We start from the raw sequence: 24605 nt of genomic DNA on the forward strand, positions 1-24605 counted from the left end.
GGACTTGTGCATGTAAGGCAAGCACTTTATCAACTGAGCCCACAAAAAGGTTATTTTAATATATCATAGAATAAATTTGAGTATTTGGGGGGTATTGAATGATGCTAAGGAATTATTTTGAATTTTATTAGATGAGATAATGGCATTGTGGGTATGCAAGAAACTATTTTCATATTTCTTTTCGAATATATGCATATATGCATACTGAAGTGTTTAGAGATGATATGAAATGATGTCTGAGATTTACTGTAAAATACTCAAACTGGAAAAATAAAAAGGGGAAGGAGGCAGATGAAACTAATGAATGGCAAAATGAAACTGGGGGAATCAGACACATGGGATTTGCTGTATTTTTTACTTTTGTGAGAGAAGAGTGACGTGGCAGTGAGAATGGAAGGATCCATCATATCAAAGAAGTAAAATCTACACACTTTAGTTGGTCACTTGAACCAGATAAGGAAATGAGGAGTTGGGAGACATTGTTTCAGTTATATATTGCTTAAAAAGCATTCCAAAACTTGATGGTTTTAAAAAAGAACATGGATATCTGCATGGAAAAGATTGAAGACCCTAAATAAAATATATTGCATGAGCTGGGTGTGCTGGCACACACTTGTAATCCCAGTAGCTCGGGAGGCTAAGGCAGAAAGATCTTGAGTTCAAAGCTAGCCTCACCAATTTAGTTAGGTCCTAAGCAACTCAGTGAGACCCTTTCTCTAAATAAGATACAAAAAGGGCTGGGGATGTGGCTTAGTGGTTAAGCACTTCTGGGTTCAATCCCTGGTACAAAAAAATATATATAGCATGATTATTTACATTAAGTTTAAAATTAGGGGTGTAGCTTAGTGGTAAAGCACTTGCTTGCCTAGCATGCACAAGGCCTGGGTTTGATCCCCATCATTGCAAATAAATACATAAATAAATCCATGAGTCCACACTGATATAAACATGTGATTGAGCAAATTACTACATAGGGGGAGAAGAGGCAAATCTCCCCAGAAGAAGAAAATGTATTTACCTATTCCCCACTGCAGGAAGTAGCACTCTACATCCTTCCCATCCTGAGTGTGGTGATTTGCTTCCAAAGATTAGTGTGGAAGGGTAAGAGGAAGTAAGTTTAAATGAAAACTAGTAAACAGCTCAAAGAGATGATCAAGGCTTGCATAATCAGTGACAAGTTGTTTGATAGCATATACCCTTGATTTGACGTGATGAGAATGGCCAGTTACCTCTGTAGACATTCTTCTTAAAGCCCGTAGCCTCAGTCTAACCATAAGGTAAATATTGGACAAACCCAAATTGAGATACATTCTCCAAAATATTTTACCAGTATTCTAAAAAAGTACTTTTCAAAAACAAGGGAAAAGGATGGGGATGTAGCTCAGCGGTAGAGCACTTGCCTAGCATCTGCGAGGCACTGGGTTCCATCCCTAGAAGAGGAGGGCAGAGACTTGAATAAATGCGGGGAGCCTGGAACAGAAAACTGGTGAAATCCAAATAAAGTGTGGAGTTAATAGTGATGCATCAAACTTTCCATAGATGTGACCCACATACCATAGTAATTGAATAATTAAGACGTTCACAATAGGGAACATTAGATGCGGAGTACTCAGGAGCTCTATGAATCATCTTTACAACTTTTCTACAAATCTGATAATAAAATTAAAACGTGTTTGTTTTTTTTGTTTTTTTTTAATTTTTTAAATATCTTTTATTTTTAGTTATCGGCGGACACAACATCTTTGTTTGTATGTGGTGCTGAGGATCGAACCCGGGCCGCACGCATACCATGCGAGCGTGCTACCACTTGAGCCACATCCCCAGCCCCACGTGTTTGTTTTTTAACGGGGAACTGCAATAGCGCCTCTTAGGGTTGTTGTGAGAAATTAATGCAACAGTCTAGGCCAAAAGAAAGCTCCGTGCTTAGCACATGATTTGATGTAAAATGAGGGTCAAAAGATCTGACACTGGTATTTTAGGCAAGATAAGCAAAGGGGATCTGGGGTTGTGGCTCAGTGATGGAGGGCTTGCCTAGCATGTGTGAGGCCCTGGGTTCTCAGCACTGCATATAAATAAATTTTTAAAAAACAATTGATAACTAAAAATATTTTTTAAAAATAAGCAAACAAAATTAAAAATAAAAAAATAAGCAAAATAAGAGTTTGGCACAGCTGCTTTCGCTTCTACTTGGCACACTTGCAAGTGATGCGAGCTAGCGCGCGCACGTCATGCCGGGGGCGGGGCGAGAAGGGGACGCCGGCGTGGGGCGGGGCCATCCGCAGTTCCCACGCTGGCGTTACAGGCGCGGTTGGACGCAGCCCCCGGAAGTAATGTGTATCCGGACGCCGTAGGGCGGAAGCTGCGGATGGCGGGAGGCAGAGGCACAGGCGGGGCGGGGACGCTGTTCCTGTTGCTAGACGACGCGAACTAGCCTCGTCACTTCCTCAGCCTGCGGTCTGCCCACTCCCCTGGCCGGAACAAGGGGGCCCGGAACTGCGGTGGGCTCAGAGTTGACCTCGGAGGTCCACGACAGCGGCCAGCCCGGCGGCGGGAGTCGGGGCCACGCCACCTGCAGGGAAGAACCCGAGCCGAGGAGGGAAGATGGCTGCAGACAAGGCTGCAGGTGAGGCGTCGGCGCCGGGTGCTGTGAGGCAGCTGGACGCGCGGGGGTGTGCAGATCCTGCACGCGGAGTCGGCGGCGCCCGGGGTGGGGACTAGGGGTGGGGATTCCAGGACGACTTTACTTGGGGGCGTGCATTTCTTTCCTCCAACCTTTGTCTCGCGGTGGCTTACGTGAGTCTTTGGGCCGCAGGTCCAATAGTTTTCTACTCAAGCGAAGCGTGAAACCCCCTACTGACCGCCTCTGCCCTGGGTCTCCAAAATAACTCTGGTCTAAATTACGTAAATTTATTTTGCCGCTTCAGACTTTTCGACTTCCCAATGAGAAAGGCAAATGAAGGATTTCGTCCCGGTGTACACAGGTGCATTTTTGTCACCTGGGCTGTTTCAGCCACTTGAGCGATGTCCTGTGGAACTAATAGTGAAAACCACTGTTTAAATAGGCATGATGTTTCAGTGTCTGTGCTGATACCTTCTGCTCGGGACCTGTTTTTCTCCAGTTCCTCAAAGATTAATTACATAATCTCGATTTTATTGGTGAATTATTTTCCCCGTCTTAGAATCTTCCTCAGTAAGGAATATAAAACTTTTTTCCAGGCAACTTCTACAAAAGTCAGGCACATGTTCCCTGCAAGAAATTAATAGTCTCTGTGGCATTGAAGTTTTATTGGAAGGAATTTAAGCGACAGAACTTAAAGTGGTCACCACACTTTTTGTTTATTTTTTATTTTTATTTTTAGTTGTAGATGGACACAGTACCTTTATTTTATTTATTTTTGTGTGATGCTGAGGATCGAACCCAGTGCTTCACACGTGCTAGGCAAGCGCTCTACCATTGAGCCATAACCCCAGCCCTCACCACACTTTTTTACAGTGCTGTTTAATTTAAGAAAAGAAAAAAATCTCCCTGCATACTATGGCTCATGCACAGTAATTCCAGTTACTTGGGAGACTAGAGCAGGAGGATAGCAAATTTGAGGCCAGCGTCTGCAATTTAGTGAGACCCTTTCTTAAAATAAAAAAAATAAAATAAAACCTAGCTATGTAGCTCAGTGGTAGAGCATCCAGATTCAGTCCACAGTACTGCAAAAGGGAAAAAGAAATCTAAATGGCTGTAGATTTTAGTGGGTCCTTACCTCAACAACTGAACTTTGATTTGAAATACAAGTCAGCTGACCCTAATACAGGAACAGATGATAGGTCTCCATAGCTGGTGTCCTATCTCAGTGGTAGAGCATGCCAATTCCCAGCACCACTACCACTACCCACCCACCACCCACCCCCGAAAATTTAGAGAATCTCTTCATTAATCTGCTAAGAGGAAAACGATTTAAAAAGTGAGGGTAGTAGCATGAGCTATAGAATTTTAGATAGGTTGGTCAGAAAAGGCCTGAGGAAATGATAATTGAGCAGAATGAAGAAGCGAGCCATATCGAATAGGGAGAGATAAATGGGGAGGAAAGTTACAGAGAGGCGTGTCCAAGATTGGACAAGGGGACCAACATCCTCCTTTTTAGTTTAGGACCATACCTCTGTTCCCCAAGTTTACCATTCCTACCTGCCCATCCCATTGCACTTACTTGACCAGACTCATCCTTTTAGACCTACAACCCATCCACTTTTCATGTCCTTCCTCAATTTAAAAGCCTTCTGTTGGTGAATTCATTCATAAATAGTTAGTGTAGGCACTCTGCGCCTTAGGTGTTGAAGAAATGGATGTAACGCAGTACCGCTTTTGAAAACCTGCTCTTTATTCTGTTAGAGACAGACCTATCATATTTACATTTACATTTGGTGAGAGCTGTGTAAATCTATATATTTGAAGAATAAGGTCCTTTGTGATTAGGGGACTATTTCTTTTACAGTTTTAAGTTTATAGGCCACATAATAACAAACGGTTCTGTAGATAGTAAAGTTGAATTTGTGTGGATAGTAAAGTTGAATTTGTATAAAGTAGATGAATGTTTAGTGTCATTCCATTAAATCTCTGCTCCTTTCCATCTCCATTTCACCTGGTGTGGTTGTAGCCTTTATCTCTTAATGTGGTGTTTCTCATTAAGTAGCCTTCTGATTGGTTCTTGTCTTTTCTTATTGAATCCATTCTCTTTGTTGCTGCACTCTATTTTTTTTCCCCAAAACAATCATTGGATGATGGCATTTCCCTGCCTGTAAATGTTCTAAGATTGTCCCATCTTTTAGGCATTAAATCCTTAATCTTTAATGTGGTTTATGAGCTTCTTTAGAGTCTCTTTCCAGCAGCTTTTTTTTTTTTTTTTTTTAACTCATCAAGCTCTTCACACCAGACTGACTCTCTTATGAAGTATTCTGTTCTTTTGAGCTTCTGAACTGTAATAACCTTCTTCTCCATTTGGTGAACACTTTCCTCATTCAGAGTCTGCCTTACATGCTGCTTCCTCTTTGAGTTCCTGAGATCAGGGTCCTTGTCATGGAGGGTCTTGTTCATTAGGTAACAAAAGAGGGCCATGAAAGGATTTAAGAAGGTAAGTGACCAAGGTGCTAGGAACTTAGTATAGATCATTTGCCTAGCATATGCAAAGTCCTGAGTTTTATTCTCAGCACCACAAAAATTTTTAAAAATACGAAAAAGGTAAGTGAGTGGATCACACTGTGTGTGGTAGAAGATGAATTTAAGTAAAGCAAGACTGAAAATGCAGGACCACCTGAGACCAGCTAATACTGTGTGGTATTATTGTATTCAGCCTTCTTTGCAAGCCACTACTTTAGGCACTGGGCAGGAAACAAGACAAAGTCTATATCTTAATGGAGTTTATTAAATAGTATGAAAGAAAAACATGACTGAAAATGTGGCTGCCCAAATTTAGACTTTCAGTTTCCAAAACTGAGCTAATTAAACCTCTTTTCTTTACAAAGTATCCAGCCTCAGGTATTTTGCTTTAGCAATGGAAAATGGGCTAATAAAAAGAAGATAACTGAGAGCAAGGACCTCATTTTTTAGATGGATTGATTAGAGAAGGGCTCTCTAGAGGTGATATTTTGGAGAGAGTCTGTAATGATAAAGAACTATGTGGGTAGAAGGAGCAAGAAATATACAACACTCTCGATTGGAAAATGTTTTAAAGAACAGCAAGAAGATCTCTTGAATAGAAGCTCCCTGAGGAACTTTTCCATGTGTAGCATGAGAATGATAATAATGCCTACCTTACAGAACTGGTAAAAGGTTAAATAAGATCATTTCAGGCACTAATATTTTTAAATGCTGGCTAATATTACTTTAGGGTCATGGTAGGATGGACAAAAGCAAATGTGGAAAATGAAGTTTAGAGTAAAATTAGCAGAGTTTGGTACAGTAGACAAACAGAAAGCTGTGCTCCTTGGAAAGGGGTCTTAGGTGAGTAACTCAGCATCTTCATTTGTGAAATGGGAATCCTAATAGCCTTAACCTCAAAGGATTGTAACTTGTGAGGATCAACTGATGAAAGGTGTGTATTTCAGCCCATGTCCTCTTGGAGGCAGAACCCAATTATTTTATTTTATTTTTATTTTTTGGAAGATGCAAATCCAGAGTACTGAAAGTAAGGGAGAGAAGTAAGGTAAAGGGTGATGCAGGTCACTTGCATGTGGTATTTTTCTGGAAGGTTTTTTGAGGAGAAACTTCAGTGCATAGAAGAGAGAAAGGAGGGATGATTTACTTATCCAGCTTCCTCCTGTTTCTTTTTCCCAGTTAGTTAAAACTCATCCCAGGTCACCCTTTCTGGGTTGTATGGCTTCTTGGAGCTGGATTAGCCAGCAAATCCCACACCCAGAGTTGTATTTCAGCCAAGTTCTAAAGGGAGAGGTATCCCAAAGTAGAGGGGCACCAACCAAAGACAAAGAGTGAAAGAGGCAGTATAAGGTTCACATTTATTTTCCTGTATACTATAGAAGAGTGGAGTGAAATCAGTATCATTTTGTTGACTAACAAAATACCAACAAACTTGTAGGATGACTTGATTGACTTTACTTTTTATGGTTATTTGAAAGGAGGAAGTAGCTGGAGCTGGGACACAAAATCCTAGGTTTTAAGTTGCCAGAGAATTTGGACTATTAGGATGGCTTAATAAGAAAAGGTTGGGGCTATAGAAGATAGTTTCTTTGGTTGTATGTTATTTCTCTGTGCTATGTAGAAGCCAGCCATTTATATGTGGGGTTTTGATAAGTTGTTTCTTCTTCAGGTTATAGAAACCACATGTGAGCCAGGCGCAGTGTCACACACTTGTCATCCAGGCTACTCTAGGGGGTTGAGGGTGCTGAGGTAGGAGAATTGCAATTTTGAAGCCAGCCTGGGCAACTTAGACCCTGTGTCAAAATTTTAAAAAAGGGCTGGGGATACAACTCAGTTGTAAAGCACCCTTGGGTTCAGTCCCCAGTACAAAAAAAAAGGAACAATGAAAGAAACCACATATGAGGTATGTTAACCTCAGGTGTCTTAACCTTAACCTATATGGGGACTTTAATGAGCCTGAATTATTTTTATTACTATTTTGGAAAGGAATGCTTCACAAAAAGTATTATCAATATTGTGTGGCAATAGCAGTTGATTCCTTAGATCTTTTCACATTTCCTTTTTTCTTTGGAAAATCTTTTCTTCAACATCTGGGGCCATAGTTTGACTGCATAGGTTATAGTCATCCTCCAATCAAATTTGAATTGTTAACATTCTGTATTGGAATGTACCTGTGCTTTCAGTTAACTGACTTTCTCAGTTTTGAAAAAGTGGTGCATTTCTTGTCTACGTTGTTGAAACCTAGAGGCAACTAACTCTTTGGTTAGAAATGAAGTCTATTGGCTTAAAGAGTGTCAAGGTTTGTGGGTCGAAGAGCTCTGCACACCTAGAAGGTCAGCCATGTTTGTTAAGCCAGAGTAGAAGGAAAGTGAAGCTTATGGATGAACGGTCATATACACTTTCAATTGGTAATGGAGACTATTTTTGGACAAGTAAAGACACATTGTGGAATTATGTGCAGACTCTATCTGGTAAGAAGTCAGCAGTTATAAATAGTGAATGTTTTAAAACATTTGAAAAACTGATTACAAAAGTTAATACCCATTTCTTACAGAAAACTTGAAATGTGTACAAACATAATAAGGAAAAAATGGTAATCTTACTGAAGTGTATTTTTTAAAATTTTTATCCTGAAGTAAAAGAATGTAGGTAAAATAATGATTAGTTTACATGTAAAAGGTTATTTATCGAGCTTAGTTCTCTGAAATGTAAATAAAAATGGGACTTGTAGAGTCTCTTATCAGCCTTAGAGTCCAGCTTGTTTGTATTGAAATTGGCTTCTTTCTTTTCTTGGAGAATTTTAGGAGACTTATATATTTCCTAGGGGATAATGAGAGCTGTAGTTAGTTGTGCCACTCTGCTTTAAGTAGAAGTCTAAAATCTTCAATTCCTTAGCAAATTGTTGGGTATGTTTCCCTTTGATCTCTGTTTCTAAGTCAATTTAATAATTGGGCCCAGAAATCCCATTAAAGAATGAGGTCTAATCTGGAGAGCATATGTTTTAGAAGGTGGTATGGAGATAACTGGATGGCCAACCAAGAATTTTGTGCATTTAGTTTCAATTTATTACCCTTCCTTATGGAGGAAGATCACTTTTTTATGTGGTCCTAGGGATTGAGCCCAGGGTCTTATGTGTTCTAGGCAAGAGCTCTAACACTGAGCTACACCCAAGTCCCTGAATACCATTTTTAATTATTATGTTATTGGTGTATTTTAAGCATACGTAATAGTGGGGTTTTTTGTTACTTGTCATACATGCAAATAACAAAATTTTGTCATTTTTATTTTCCTGTCTGTTACCTTTCCTTCCCCTTCTTCAACTTGTAATACACCTGCCTTAGACTCCCAAGTAGGCTGGAATTATAGGACTGTGCCATCATGCACATTTCAGAATCATTAATCTTTAATCAGGATGCATATAGACATTTAATTGAGTTAAGGAAACTGAATTGTTGACTTTTAGATTTTTGGGGGGGGGGTACTGGGGATTGAACTCAGTGGCACTCGACTGCTGAGTCACATCCCCAGGCCTATTTTTTAATTTTTAATTTTTATTTTATTTTATTTTGTATTTTTTTTTTTTTAATTGTTTAATTTTCGGTGGACAGAACATCTTTGTGTGTATGTGGTGCTTGTGGTGCTGAGGATCGAACCCGGGCCGCATGCATGCCAGGCGAGCGCGCTACCGCTTGAGCCACATCCCCAGCCCTTATTTTGTATTTTTTATTTAGAGACAGTGCCTCGCTTTTGCTGAGGCTGGCTTTGACCTCCTCCTGCCTCAACCTGCTCAGCAGCTGGGATTACAGGCATGTGCCACAGTGCCCAGCTGACTTTTAGATTTCTAAGCCTGGAGAAGCATTCTTTGACTAGAAATTAACTGTGAGCACTTATTTGTATCATTTTCTAACTGTTAAACGTTACTGCTTCCCACTTAGATTACAAACCTCCTGAAGTCATTGTGGGTGTATTTGTAATTTCCTTCTATCTCCAGGACCTGGCGTAGTTTCTTGAATATATCAGATTTTTTAATATTGCTGAGTGGTGGATCTAATTTTTTTTTAATATTTATCTTTTAGTTTTAAGTGGACACAACATCTTTATTTTACATTTATGTAGTGCTGAGGATCAAATTCAGTGCCTTAAGCATGCTAGGTAAGCACTCTACCACTGAGCCACAGTGCCAGCCCCCGGATCTAATATTTTTAAGGGAGCATATTCTCAGCCTGAATGTCTCTGTCAACAGCTTGTAGTCCTTACTTCAGTAGGCATGCAGGTTTTTATTGTGTTCTACCATTGCCAAGGAGGTATTTTCAAGTTTTCCAAAGAGTGGCTTCATGTAACACTAATTAGCCAGTGTTGAGGGAGTTCTAACTTTGACAACTTGATTACAAATAGAATGAGGGGGGGCTGGGGGTGTGGCTCAAATGGTAGCGTGTTCGCCTGGCATGCGTGTGGCGCAGGTTCAATCCTCAGCACCACATACAAACAAAGATATTGTGTCTGCTGAAAACTAAAAAATAAATATTGAAAAATTAAAAAAAAAAAATAGAATGAGGGTAGGCTGGAGTTGTAGCTCAGTGGTAGAGCACTTGCCTAGCACATGCGAGACCCTAGGCTTGATCCTCAGCACCACATAAAAATAAATTCATAAAATAAAAAGTATTATGTCCATCTACAACTAAAAAAATAAAAATAAAAGAAGGAGGGGTTGGAGGGGTTGGAGGGGTTGGAGGGGTTGGAGGGGTTGGAGGTATAGCTCAGTGATATAGCACATGGTTAGCATGCTCAAGGCCTGGTTTCATCCCCAGCACCACAAGAGAGAGAGAAATACAGACCAATTCATTGTACAACTTTCATTTCTAAAAACAAAACAACAATAACAAAAAATATAACACTTTTATGTTTGCAGATCAGGGAGCAGAGAAACATGAAGGAACTGGTCAGTCCTCTGGAATCACTGATCAAGAGAAGGAATTATCCACCAGTGCTTTCCAGGCTTTCACAGTAAGAAATGGCTTTTCTTTCAATCTGCTCAAATTGACTATCAACTATGAATCTTTTCACAGTGAATTTTTAAATTTATAATTTTTTTTCCTGTAATAATTGAGTTAAGTTTAGAGAGAAGTAGGTTTACTTTTACAACATTTTAGAGCTTAACTAACTATGGTAAAAGGAATGGAAGTAATTTTAGCCATTCTCAAGCTTTTGTGTTTTCTTAAACATGTTTTAACTCTCGCTCTGTTGTTTTTTAAGTCTTTTAAATTTAATTTTTAAGTCTTTTAAATTTAGATTTGTAAATATGTTGGTCAGTCTTTTCATTCCACTACTCTGTTCAATTCTTTGTCTTGAATGTACTTTAAAAGTGGAACCCCCAAAATTTATTGTCAGAATTTTAGCTTTTCTGACCTTAAACAATATGAAAGAAAACTTTATTTGATATTAGGATGTGTATATATATGTATATAAGTCAAAGAATTTGATACTGGCATATTCAAAGTATATTTACTAGAAATTAAAATTTGAAGTAATTTTATTACTTTTCTTGCCTAGACTTAGTTATTTAACCCTGCTACCAATACATACCAGTATATCTAGTAAGTACATACATATGTTGTTGGTATAATGTGTCAGTGTCAGAGTTTGATTCCTAGGAAATGTAGATTCTTTTTTCTTTATTTTTAATTTTAATTTTTTATTTGTTCTAATTAGTTATACATGTCAGTAGAATGCATTTTGACATTGTACACAAATGGAGTATAGATTCATAATTGACATGAATATTGCTTTATCTAATGACTTTAATTAGTATATTTGGGGGGGACTCTATTTTTTTAAGAATTTTGAAAGTAAAGCTTAGTGAAATATATTTGGAAATAATGTTCTTAAAGCTGGTATGTAATTTTGTGTGTGTATGTGTGGTTTTTTTTTTTTTTTTTAGTCTGGAAATTATGATGCCTGTCTGCAACACCTTGCCTGTCTACAAGATATAAACAAAGATGATTATAAAATAATTTTGAATACAGCAGTAGCTGAGTTTTTTAAAAGTAACCAAACAACAACAGATAATTTGAGACAAACACTTAACCAGCTGAAGAATCAGGTGATACACAAATGAATTTAACTATAAGAAAGTATTGTGTTAATTTGCAAAATACAAATAGTTAAGGAAAACAAATGTGATATCTTGTCTTATATTGCCAGCACAATTTCTAATGTATCTGAAGCATTTGTCGTTATTAATTTTATTTGTATAAAATTATTCCAGGAAATTAAAGGTATGTTGTATTTTTTCTTTTTAGTTTTTAATTAACTTGAACAGAGTAGACTAATATACCAAATTTAAATGAGCTTTGGGATTTTAAGAAAGAATTCAAGTAGAACTATATGAAGAATCTTAGCTCCTGAGTGTTTTTTTTTTTTTTTAATTAATGTATCTTTGGAATCTGTTTAGCCTCTATCTGGGTTGTATCTATATATACATATAAAGATATATATATATAGAGAGAGAGAGAGAGAGAGTATATATATGTAAGGATGTTATAAAGATATTTATATAGTATATGTGTGTGTATAAATTATAATGTCAAATTGTTTTAGTATTTTGTATCAATAGGTGATTAATTAATAATTGGTTTGGGCTGGAATTGGTCAGTGTTCTGGTCATAACAGCAGTATGTATCATATCCCATCACAGGGCTAGATCATTGATATTAAGAGGGATAATACTGATGGTACTGATAGGGTCAGCTAGCCATATATGAAGTACTGTGACAGGGCTATGCTAAGAACTTGTATGTAATGTCTCATGTATTATTCTCAATAGCCCTGTAAAATAGCTTCCCTCCCCCGCCTGCCTGTTTCCCTCCCTCCCTCCCTCTGTGTGTGTGTGTGTGTGTGTGTGTGTGTTTTAAAATGGGTAGGAAAGTTTAAGGGACAGATAGCTACGTAAATTTAAATTGTCAGACAATTTTTTAGGTACTAGAGCCACATAAACCCAATTCCTTTTTTACTTTGAAGCTGGCGTTTTTAATTACTGCTAAATGCTACAGGGTGTCATTTTTTGTTTTGTATTTTTTTTTTTTTTAGGGTATCTTAAGATCCATTTGAGCTGCTGTCCTACAATAATGAGTACTTTTTATACTGTATAGTATTGTCCTAAAATATGGTGCACTGAGAAATAAGTGATTCCTTCGGGTTCTTCATAATTCTTTATTAGGATTAAAGTCATTTCTAAGTCCTGTTAAAAGTTTTCAACAAAGCTGTGTGTGGTGGCACATACTTATCATCCCAGCAGTTCAGGAAGCTAAGGCAGGAGGATTACAGATTTGAGGCTAACCTCAGCAACTTAGGAAGACCCTATCCCAAAAAATGAAAGGGACTGTGGACATAACCCAGTGGTAGAGCACCTGTGATTCAATCCCCAGTTTAAAAAAAAAAATTTTTTTTCAATGAAAATGAGGCTAATAGCCAACATTGAGTGAATGCTTCCTTGATACCAGATTCTTTATTCAGTGCTTTTTATGTCTTATTTCATACAGTCCTCATATTCAACCCTTGAGATAGGAACTTGTTATTTCATCTTTAACCTTAGAGTATAGGAAGTTTAATAATTTTAATTTTGTACAGCTAGTAAGGGGAGGAGCAAGATTTTAAGAGCAAAGTTTGAACCAGGCTGTCTTTCTAACTGCTTCTAGTCTTCATAAATTTGTACATTGTCAGGTTTCATTATTACTCCAGTATTAGTACCCAGATTATCTTGGCTGATATCATAGATAATGCACAGTATGGCCCATAAACAGTTTTTTGTACAAAAGATTTGTTTGGTCTTGGAGTATAAGGTCAGCCTTGAAACTTTTTTTTTTTTTTTTATAATAAGAGCTCCTAGAATAAGAGGCATGGTGACAGCATATGCCTGAAATCCCAGCTACTCTGGAGGCTAAGACTGAGGAGGATCACCAAGTTTGAGGCCAGCCTGAGCTCTCAAAAAGATCTGGGGTCATAACTCAGGAGTAGAGAAATTGCCTGGCATGCACAGGCCCCGGGTTCAATCCCCAGTATCCCCCCCCACACACACACACCTGAAAATATACTTCTTAACTATATAGTGTTGGATAAGATAAGATTACTGTGCTCGTTTCCTTATTTATAAAGTAGAAATTATGATATCTGTGTTCTGGAGGTCTGGCAAGGATTAACCTATAAAAGTGATTTTTTTTCCTTTTTTTTTTTTTTGGTTGGGGGGGCAGTAGGGGGGTTGTTGGGCATCATTGAACCCAGGATCTCGCACATGCTAGGTAATAAGCAGTCTACCACTGAGCTGTATTCTCATCCCTAAAAGATTTTAATGTGGCAAGCCTGACACATAAATTGTTTTTTAATGTGTAAATTTTATGTTTTTAGAAAATGGAATCAAATTATGCACACTGCATAGCATTTTTATGGGAAAGATCATTTTGAGTTTTGTCCACTCTCCATGTAGCTTTTTTATTATTATTATTTCTTTTATTTTTTAGTTGTAGTTGGATACAATACCTTTATTTTATTTATTTATTTTTATGTAGTGCTGAGGATCAAACCCAGGCTCTCGCATGTGCTAGGTGAGTGCTCTACCACTGAGCCACAACCCCAGCCTCTCTATATAGCCTCTTATTACTCATGAGGCTAGAAAGTTGGACTGTTAATAAATGGAACATATCTTCACAATGCCAAGGAAGAAAACTGCCTGATACTTAACAAAGTCCCATTAGAACAACTGATGTAACAGAATTTTACTCTGTTTGAAACAGATGAGTAAAATAATTTTTAGCATATGAGAATAATTATAGTTGATAGTGTAGAAAATTCAAATAAGAAATATGGGGAGCTGGGGATTTAGCTTAGTGGACAGAATGCCTGCCTTGCATTCACAAGGCCCTGGGTACAATCCCCAGCACCACCAAAAAAAGAAAGAAAGAAAGAAATATCGTGGGACTGGGGTTATGGCTCAGTGGTAGAGCGAGTTGCCTAGCATGCAGAAGGCACTGGGTTTGCTTCTCAGCACCACATACAAAAATAATAAAGTTATTATGCCCGTCTACAACTAAAAATATATTTTTTAAAAAAACAAAGAAATGTCGTTAAGGGCTGGGGATGTGGCTCAGTGGTAAGGTTCTTGCCTAGCATATTTGAGGTGCTGGGCTCAAACTCTAGTACTCTTAAGAGAAAAAGAAATGTTGACCTATGTTCCTAATTTTTGTTGTTTTGACTATACTGGGGATGGAACCTAGGGGTGCACTAACACTGAGCTATGTTCCCAATCCTTTTTATTTTGTGAGACAGGATCTCACTAAGTTGTTTAGGCTGGTCTTGAGCTTGGTGATCCTCTGGCCCCAACCTCCTGAGTAGCTATGATTATAGGCATGTGCCACTGTACCTAACTCTGTGTTCTTATTTATTGATATAAATTCTTTCACTATTGCTTTTTATTTTCTTACTGTTGTTAGAACACATTTTCCATTGGTTGTTTTATAGGTCCACTCAGCTGTTGAAGAAATGGATGGATTAGATGATGTTGAAAACAGCATGCTGTACTATAATCAAGCAGTCATTCTTTATCACCTACGGCAGTATACAGAAGCAATATCAGTTGGTGAAAAACTTTATCAGTTCATAGAACCTTTTGGTATGTTATCTGTCAAGTCACGAATTTTCTTCTCATACTTGTAAAATTTTCTGGTATTTTTACCTAGATAATATAAGAGAATCACATGTCATTATTTAAAGAAAAAAGAAACTTGTGTCCATTTTTCTTAATAGAATAGATAAAAATTATGTGACATTTAAATTATTCCAGGGTTATTTTTTAGCACCTCTTTCTAGTCAGTTTTTAAATATAACTGTTACAAATAGTATTGGAAAATGTTGGAAAGACTTTGCTGTTTAAACACTACCTTGGTGAACTGGATTCTTTTTTTACCTTTGTGCTTAATTTAAAGGAGCATTTGGAATTTTAGAGGAGAGAATAGTATTTCATTTTTGTCTTGCTGACATTTTTGTAGGTAATCATAGGTAGTATAGAACTATGTGAGCTTTTTTGTTATCTTGACTAGCTATTATTGCTGACCTCAATCAAGTTAGAATAGTCAGAGCAAAGGAAAACAGCAGCATAGGGAATAGTGGACCCAGGGGGTCATTATTAGAGAAGCTGTTGAGTTCCAGCTCATAAGCAGTCTGATGTTGTTTTTGATTCACATTGCCTTTTTTCCTCCAGAGTTCCTTTCTTTTAAATTCGTAATATAAGTGGGAATTCCTAGTTTTGAACACCTAATTTCTGATGTGGTTACCACAGAACAAGTGGTAGGGTGTGAACGTACTCCTGTGTGCTTTGAGAAGAGTTGTGGGGTCCCTTTTTGCTGACAGCTATTTGAGCAGCTGGTTACTATGGCTCCAGAGGGTCATTTTGAAGGCCTTCTCTTCTTTCCTCCTATCCTGACAACTTGGTGACTGAACAGGCAGGCTGAGCGGGAGAGAGATCAAATAGGAAGGATTGTTTAAGCATCAGGTAGTTTCTTATATGTAACTAATAGTCAAAGTTATGACTCACTTGTGTTTTTCTATAAAGCTACGGTTATTTGTGTTTTGTAGAATTCCCGAAACAGTTAACAAAATTCTGTTAATATATATTGTAGCTGAAGAGAATACAGCAATCAATAGTATTCAAATCCATCAGTTTTTTTGAAAATTATTATAATTTTTCTATCTTACTACTTTTTTTTTTTAATATTTATTTATTTATTTTTAGTTCTCGGCGGACACAACATCTTTGTTGGTATGTGGTGCTGAGTATCGAACCCGGGCCGCACGCATGCCAGGCGAGCGCGCTACCGCTTGAGCCACATCCCCAGCCCTATCTTACTACTTTTTAAATTAAAAAAAAAAAAAAAAAGCTGAGCTTAATGATGCATGCATGCCTGTAATTCCAGCAGCTGGTGGAGGGGAGGTTGAGGCAGGAGGATCGTGAGTTCAAAGTCAGCCTCAGCAATTTAGTGAAGCACTAAGCAACTCAGTGAGACTTGCCTCTAAATAAAATACAAGAAAGGGCTGGGGGATATGGCTCAGTGGTTATGTGTCTCTGAGTTCAATCCACAGTACCAAAAAAAAGTTTTTTTTTTTGGAGCAGTTTTAGGTTCATAACAAAATTGAGAGGAAAGTACAAAGATTTCCCATGTGCCTTCTTCTCCCACCCATCTATACCCTCTTCCGCTGCCAGTGTGTCTCTATGGTAAATGTACCAGTAAATGTGTTACAGTTGATGAAAGTAGGTAGACTCATCATAATCACACAAAGCCCATAGTTTACCTTAGGGTTCACTCCTGGTGCTATACATTCTGTGGGTTTGGATAAATGTATCCATTATAGTATTACTTAACATGTTTTTACTGTTCTGAAAGTTCTGTGTGTTCTTATTCACACATACACCCTGCCATTGCTCATTTTTGTATCATCTGCCATCTCTATAGTTTGACCTTTTTTAGAATATCAAAAATTGGAATTATATCTACTCATTTTTTTTTTTGTTGTTGTTGTTTGTTTGTTTATTTTGGTGGTACTAGAGATTGAACCCGGGGTATTGTACCACTGAGCTAAATTTCCAGCCCTTTATTTTTTATTTTGCTAAGTTACTGAGGATGGCCTTGAATTTACAATCCTTCTGCCTCAGCCTCCTTAGTTGCTGTGATTGCAAGCACCTCCCACCACACCCTGGTCCTATTCAGATATTTCATATAGTATATTTATCGTGCATATGACCCAGTGCAATGGGACAAACAACATTCTAGGATCTGGGGATATTGCCATGAGCAAAATTGGAAAAGTCTTTACCCTCATTAAGCTTAATTTGTAATGATAGAAAAAGCAATACAATACATACATACATACACACACACACACACACACACAAAGTGAGGTAGTTGGGATGCTTTGTGAAGTAAAGCTAAAATTGGGTAAGAGTTTAGAGATTAGTGATGTTTAATTTTAGATAAGGTAATCAGACAATTTCTGGAATAAGTCAGTATTTGAAAAGAAATCTGAATAAAGAAAGGTGACTCGTGCAATTCTTGAGGAGGAAAGCATTTCAGCCAGAGGACCTGCAGTGAGTGATGGTAAAAAGACAGCAGAGAGGCTATTGTGACTGGAGCTTAGGTGAGGAGAACCCATAGAAAATAAAGATAGAAGTAGCCAGGAGCACTAGTATCACAAGAAAAGGCAGGAGTAGGGGTAGTAGTCAGGGCAGAGCTGAAAAGCATTGTAACCTAGGTAATGTCTTCTGTCTTAGATGTGCTGAGGAATCCTTGGAGATGTTAATTTCAAATTTTAAATGGATTTCATTCTTTAAAGGCTTTTGAATTTTTCTGCTCTTGATTATAGCAGCTATCTTTTAGACTTTACATTTCCCCTTTGTTTCCTTTTTTGGAAAGGAAAATAAAAAATAGTTTTGTGTCACACCAAGTTATCTTTTCTGTCTTCTTTATATCCTTCCTTTGAAGGCTTGTCTTTATATTTTCCTCTTGGCAGTCTCTGTTTTCTAATATACTGCAGTTCACACCTTGCATCCTTTATTTCTGCAAGCAATTGTTTCTTTTTTCCATTTCTAAGAAAAGAAATCCATTTCATAAGAGTCATAGACCTTTTTAGTTAAAAGGGATTTGAAAACTGGGCAACAGTGGTACACACATGTAATGCCATCAATTCATGAGGCTGAGGCAGGAGGATCACAAGTTCAAGGCCAGCCTCAGCAACTTGGCAAGACTCTAATTCAAAAACTTTCATAAAGGGCTGGGAATGTAGCACAGTGATAAAGCTCCGTTCAATCCCTAATACCAAAAAATAAAAAATGAACTTCAAGAGATCCTTGACTTCATGCAGGTATTCTCCCATTTTATAAGCCAGCCAGCTGAGGTCTAAAAAGTTGAACAATTAGTAGAACAGGTACTGAAATTTGGATTTCTTCTCACCTGAAGTAATAATATTCTTCATTACATCTGCTAGTGTTTAGTGAATACTTTACCAAAGAAGATACAGTCCCTAAGTCCCTAAAGTGAGAAGCCTTGAGATGCCTGATAGAATGGCATTGCTGCTATAGCAGATTGCTTTCATTCATGACTGTGGGTGATGTGCATTCACTTGGGTAAATAAAGATTTAGGGTTTTACTCTTTAGAGCTTTGTATCCTATTTTGGAGGGTGGTCTGAGATGTGTGCTTCCCTTTGGATTTCAACTTGACTTTTCCTGTTTGTTTTCTTTCCCCACCAGAAGAAAAATTTGCCCAAGCAGTGTGTTTTTTGCTTGTAGACCTATACATTTTAACTTACCAGGCTGAGAAAGCATTGCATCTTCTTGCCGTCCTAGAAAAAATGATTTCACAGGGTAACAATAACAAAAATGGGAAGAATGAGGTGAGTGTTCTGAGATAATCAGACTAAAATTTAAAAGTATGATTATATTTGTGGTTATGAAATATTATCTTAACAGCTTTTTTGATATGTAAATTACATAAACTACCTTTTTTTTTTTAAGGTTCCCATTGTCCAGACCCAGTAAACTACCATTTTAAAGTTCAGTGTTTTATTATCACTAATCTGAACATTTTCATCACCTGAAAAAGAAAACCTGTATTCATTATCAGTCACTCCATTTCCGCCTCCTCACAGCTCTTGCAACCACTACTCTATTTCCTGTATTTCCTGTCTCTCTGAATTTGCTTAGGACTAGACATTAGATATTAATGGAACCATGTAATATGTGGCGTTTCATGACTGAGTTCTTTTCACTTACTATGTTTTCAAACTTCCCCTGTGTCATAACATGTGCTTTATTCCTTTTTATTCCATAAGAATGTTCCACATTTTTTAAAAATGTATTCATCAGTTTATGTATATTTGGGTTGCTTTCCACTTTTTTGCTAAAAATAATGCTACTGTGAACATACATACACAAATTTTTGTGTGAACATGTATTTTCAGTTCTTTGAGGTATATATTTAGAGGTAGAATCATTGGGTCATACAGTGACTATATGTAGCCTTAGGAAAACTACCCGACTTTCCAAAGTGGCTACACTGTGTTATATTCCCACCAGCGATTCATGAGAATTATGATTTTTCCATATTCTTGCCAACACTTAATGTATTTTTTTTTAAGAATTTCATTTTTAATTAAGGATGGACATAATACCTTTATTTTGTTTGTTTTTTTATGTGGTACTTAGGATCAAACCCAGTGCCTCATACATGTTAGGTGAGCACTCTACCATTGAACCACAATCCCAGCCCCCACTTAATGTATCTTAAAAAAAAAAAAAAAAAAAATTAGCCATCTTAGTGGGTGCAAAGTGGTGTCTTATAGTTTTGATTTATATTTCTCTACTAACTAAGGATGAATATTGAGCATGAACTGGGCAAGTGACACATGCCTACAATCCCAGCCACTCAGGAGACTGAAGAATCACAAGTTTAAGGCCAGCCTGGGCAACTTAGCAAGACCCAGTCTCAGAAGAAATCAAAAAGGAGTAGGGATGTTTCTCAGTGGTAAAGCACTCTTGGGTTCAATTCCCCAGTACCACAAACAAACAAAAAGAATTGAGACAATGAATTAATCCATAATCTGAAGTTGGGCATTGTGAAGTATGCCAGTACTGTCAACTACTTGAGATGCTGAAGTGGGAGGACCACTTGAGCCCAGGAGTCAGCCTGGGCAACATAGCCAGATCCCACCTCAAAAACAAAATATCCATAATCTGAATAAACAATGTAGCTATCATTAGAGAAAAATTTTATTATTTAAGTTCTTCACAAAGAACATACATTTCTTTCAATTAAGCTTTTCCATGTTCTGCAGAGAGACTTCAGTGGGGAAGAATCAAAGGAAGATCAGTAAAGAAAAGGCTCTAGGGGGAGGAAGGAGGGGAGGAAAAGGGGAAATACTGTGGAATGATATTTGCCAAATCATATTGTTATATTGTGTGCATGAATGAATATATAACAATGAATTCCACTTTTATGTACAAAATATAGAAAAAGAAAAAATATATATCCTCCTGGGCCCTGTGGCACATGCCTGTAATCCCAGAAACTCTGGAGACTAAGACAGGAGTATCACAGTTCAAGGCCAACTTCAGCAATTTTGACCCTGTCTCAAAACAAAACTGCAAAGGGCTAGGGATATAGCTCAGTAGTGGGTTGGGGGTAGATCCTGGTCTTTTATTTCTTTTGTATGTGTAGCTGGTTTTAAAGGGGTAGCTCTTTTTTGTGTTTCTGTTCCTACTCCTTGTTGGGTTTTTGTTTGTTTGTTTGTTTTGTTTTTAAGTGTTTGTAGGAAACAAACAAAGTATGGTCAGTACCTTTTGCCTGTATCAGTTCTTGTGGTTTAAAAATAAATATCTAGCATGTTTTGCTTTTTACAACTTATATGTGTATATAAGGGGTTTCAGTTGTGTAATCATAAACATTCCTAAATATTGTGTAGTCAAAATATTTCATTTTTATGGTCAGTACTTATAATATTTGCTGAAATATAATTTAGTTCAGCATATGCTTGCATGTTCTTCTATGTACTAGAGTGACAAAAACGGAAGCACTGCAGTTCTTACTCTCAAGGATCTTGGGTAGGGAGACATAGATTGAGTAATATCAATTCATGAACAGGGAGGAAGGAGATTAGGGAATGTTTCAGAGGTGTTCAGATGTTTGATTTGGACCTTGAATGATCTGACAGATGAAATAGTAGGAGCAAAGCAAGATAACAATTCTGGCAGGAAAAACAGCACAAAAAGTATATCTGGTGTGCTACAGAAATTTCTGATAATAAATTGAGTAGTCCCTGAGAAATGTAATGGAAAGCAGCAAGAGTAGAGATGGACAGTAAGTATGGGTCATAGCCTGAAGAACTTTGAACACTTTTCTAGCAAGTTAGGATTTGGTGGTGTTGGCAGTGTCTATAGCAGAGAGTTTCTAAGAAGGAAGTGATATGATCTTGATTTTAGAAAAATAGCCTGGATAATAACCATGCTTTGGGGATTTAACTCAGTGTACCTAGGCCCTTTACCATTGAGCTACATCCACAACTCTTTTTATTTTTTATTTTGAAACTGTCACATTTAGTTGTTGGGACTCATCTCAAATTTGCAATCCTTCTGCCTCAACCTCCTTGGTTTCTGGGATTATAGGCATGCATCACTGATACTACCCAAGCTTTTTAAAAAGAGTTCATTATTATGCTCAACTGTGAGCTTCTCCTAAGTAGTTTTTTGGTGCATTTCAGACTACTGAACTTGAATCTTTTGGGAGTGGGACCTGGGGTTTTGCCTTTTTTGGGGAAGGGGGGTAGGTGGGTGGGGGATCCTGGGTATTTTCCACTGAGTTACACCCCCAGCCTTTTTATTTTTTATTTTGAGACAGGATTTCAATAAGTTGCTGAGGCTGTTCTCAAACTCGTGATCTTCCTGCATCAGCCTCCTGAATCGCTAGGATTACAGCCCGTAAGCCACCGTACTTGGCTTCATTTTTAAAATACTTTCTAGATGTTTATGTTAACTCACTTGGAATTTAGTTAGTTATGACCAAAAATATTTAATTTTGATTAACTTTGTTTCATCGTCCTGCAGACTGGTAATAATACCAACAAAGATGGATCTAATCATAAAGCTGAAAGTGGAGCTCTGATAGAAGCCGCAAAATCAAAGATACATCAGGTAAATTTTAAAGGATACATCTTCTTTATTTTCTTTTTATAAATAATGAAACAGTGTGAAAAACCACTAAAGCAGTGTATAACTCAATGCTCATATATTTATTTGGCTTTGAAAAGTTAGTTTAGAAGTACATTTATACTTCCAAATACATTTTGCTCTAGATGATAGTATTATTCTACAAAAAATTTGAGATATATGATCTGGAAATATACTGGATGATAAAATTAATTTGTGGAATTTTAAAAGTCACTGTTAATTAACTGCAGATAAGAATTCATAAGATTTTGGGGGGCCCGGGCTGTAGCTGAGTGGTAGAGCACTTGCCTCACATGCTCGAGGTACTGGGTTCAGTCCTCAGGACCACATATAAATAAATAAATAAAATACAGATATTGTGTCCATCTACAACTAAATAAATAAAATACAGATATTGTGTCCATCTACAACTAAAAAAAAAAAATTTTTTAAACTTGTAAAATTTTTGCTTGGAACTCAAGTATAAATTTTTTTTATCATATTTTTAGTGTTTTGGAGTATATTCCAACAGTTTGATTTAAAATAGAATACTTAAGAAAAATTTAAACTAGTCATTGCAAGTAACTGGTATAACTATATTGTAAATAAATGAATAAATAAATAAATATTTATTTTAATTTTAATAAAATTAATTTTAATTTCCTTAACTAGAAAGTAAAACTTTAGCACATGTAAATTATTCATAGTTCTTCAATAGTATCATTTTTCTTTGACAGTACAAAGTAAGAGCTTATATCCAAATGAAGTCCTTGAAGGCATGCAAAAGGGAAATCAAATCAGTCATGAACACAGCTGGAAATGTAAGTTTCTTTTGGACTTTTTTCAGTTTTTGGCATTCTTAATTAGACTGCATAATTATCAGTTTTAAATAATTTATTTTGTGTTGGATGTATAGCTCAGTGGTAAAGGACATGCTTAGCGTGCGTAAGAACCAAATTCAAACTTGCACCAAATCAGTAATTTATCTTGGTCTATTAAATAGACTATCAGATATAAACCTTGATATTATAGAGTTGGGAGGTAACAATTATAGGGTATGCATAGTTTAGTATATTTTCACTTAAAATTATAACAATTTGCTGGGTGCAGTGGCACACACCTGTAATCCCAGTGGCTCAGGAGGCTGAGACAGGAGGATTACAAGTTCAAAGCCAGCCTCAGCAACTCAATGAGACCCTGTCTCTAAATAAAAGACAAAATAGGGCTGGGGATGTGGCTCAGTTGGTGTCCCTGAGTTCAATCCCCAGTACTCCCCCCACCCCCACCGTCACCCCTCCAAAAAATTATAACAGTTTGAGACAGGCATGATGGTGCATACCTGTTATCCCAGCAACTCTGGAGGCTGAGTGAGATAGGAGGATTGCAAATTCAAGGCCAGCTCAGAAACTTAATGAGACTCTGTCTCAAAAAGAAAAAAGGGGTGGAGATGTAGTTCCATGACAGGTAATAGTTCAGTCCCCAGTACCACAAAATAAATGAAGAACGAACGAACTTGGGTGGCAGGAGGGTGTATAACCGTAGTAGAAAACTTGTCTTGCATGTGCAAGGCTCCTGGTTTAATCCCCAGTTCCACTAAAAATAAATTGTAACAAGTATTTTCCCTTTGTGTGTAGCTTTCAATACCTCCATTTAAAATAGCTGCCTAGGGCTGGGGTTGTGACTCAGTAATAGATCACTCGCCTAGCACATGCGAGGCCCTGGTTTGATCCTCAGCACCACATAAAATAAAGGTGTTGAGTCCAACTACAACTAAAAAATAAATGTTTAAAAAAATAAAATAGCTGCCTAGTATTCAGTGAATGGTTTATCACAATTTACTTAAACATTTTGCTAATATTAGGCATTTGTGTTTTTTGTTTATTTTTTCTTTGTTGTTGTTGTTGTTGCTCGGTGTTTTGTTTGTGGTATCACATATCGAACCCAGTGGCACTTAACCACTGAGCCACATCCCAGCCCTTTTTTGGAGGGTGGATACTGGGGATTGAACTTGGGGTCACTTGATCAATGAGCCACATCCCCAGCCCTGTTTTTTGTACTTTATTTAGTTGCACTAAGTTACTTTTGCACCTCAACCTCCTGAGCTGCTGGGATTACAGGTGTGTGCCACTGCACCCAGCCTCCCCAGCCCTTTGCATATTTTATTTTGAGACAGGGTCTTGCTAAGTTGCTTAGAGCCTTGCTAAATTACTAAGGCTAGCTTTGAACTTACAATCCTCCTACCTCAGCCTCCCAAGCCACTGGATTACAGGTGTGTACCACTGTACCCAGCTAGAATTTTTAGTTTTATACTCAAAACCTTTATTAAAGATTTAACAGTCAAGTTATAATGAAAACCTGTCCCTTCCAAATGAGTTTTGGCTTGATGATACCTTAGATTTTTGACTTATATTAGAATATTTGAGCTTTAGTTACTCCTTTCCTCTATTCTCCTCACCATATTATTCTACTAAAAAACAATTTTTAAGGTGGTGTAGGAAAGAAACAACTGTAACCAATCTTAACATTTTTAGGAAAACTGTAAATTTAGAACTGTAAAAGCCAGACAAGATACAGTTTGAAATCTCAGGCAGAATCCTGCTTGATGGCAGGCCCCTGGGATATACTCAATATATCCATAAATTATAAATTGTGAGGACAAGCGTTGTAGAACAATTGAAGGTTAAGAAGGGAAATCCTAAATAGCTAGCTAGCCAGCCATTATC

The 24605-nt window shown here is 37.4% G+C and overlaps 1 protein-coding gene across 7 annotated transcripts in view; it reads left to right on the forward strand.

Moving 5' to 3' along the window:
* Positions 1-2381: 2381 nt before the first annotated feature.
* The window catches only part of Cnot10 (CCR4-NOT transcription complex subunit 10), a 71616-nt gene continuing 49392 nt past the window's right edge, over positions 2382-24605 (forward strand). For 2 of the 7 annotated variants that reach the window (XM_027932340.2, XM_071619696.1), the window contains exons 1-7: positions 2385-2623; positions 10053-10147; positions 11082-11243; positions 14654-14804; positions 18433-18575; positions 21781-21867; positions 22620-22703. In XM_027932340.2, the coding sequence (XP_027788141.1) occupies positions 2602-2623; positions 10053-10147; positions 11082-11243; positions 14654-14804; positions 18433-18575; positions 21781-21867; positions 22620-22703 (744 nt within the window). In that variant the 5' untranslated portion in view covers positions 2385-2601. Of the gene's footprint in view, positions 2624-10052; positions 10148-11081; positions 11244-14653; positions 14805-18432; positions 18576-21780; positions 21868-22619; positions 22704-24605 lie in introns of all 7 variants that reach the window. The other 5 variants (XM_071619689.1, XM_071619685.1, XM_071619680.1 and 2 more) reach the window with 5 other exon arrangements.

Source organism: Marmota flaviventris, chromosome 1 (assembly GCF_047511675.1).
Source record: "Marmota flaviventris isolate mMarFla1 chromosome 1, mMarFla1.hap1, whole genome shotgun sequence".
Taxonomy (NCBI): Eukaryota; Metazoa; Chordata; class Mammalia; order Rodentia; family Sciuridae; genus Marmota; species Marmota flaviventris.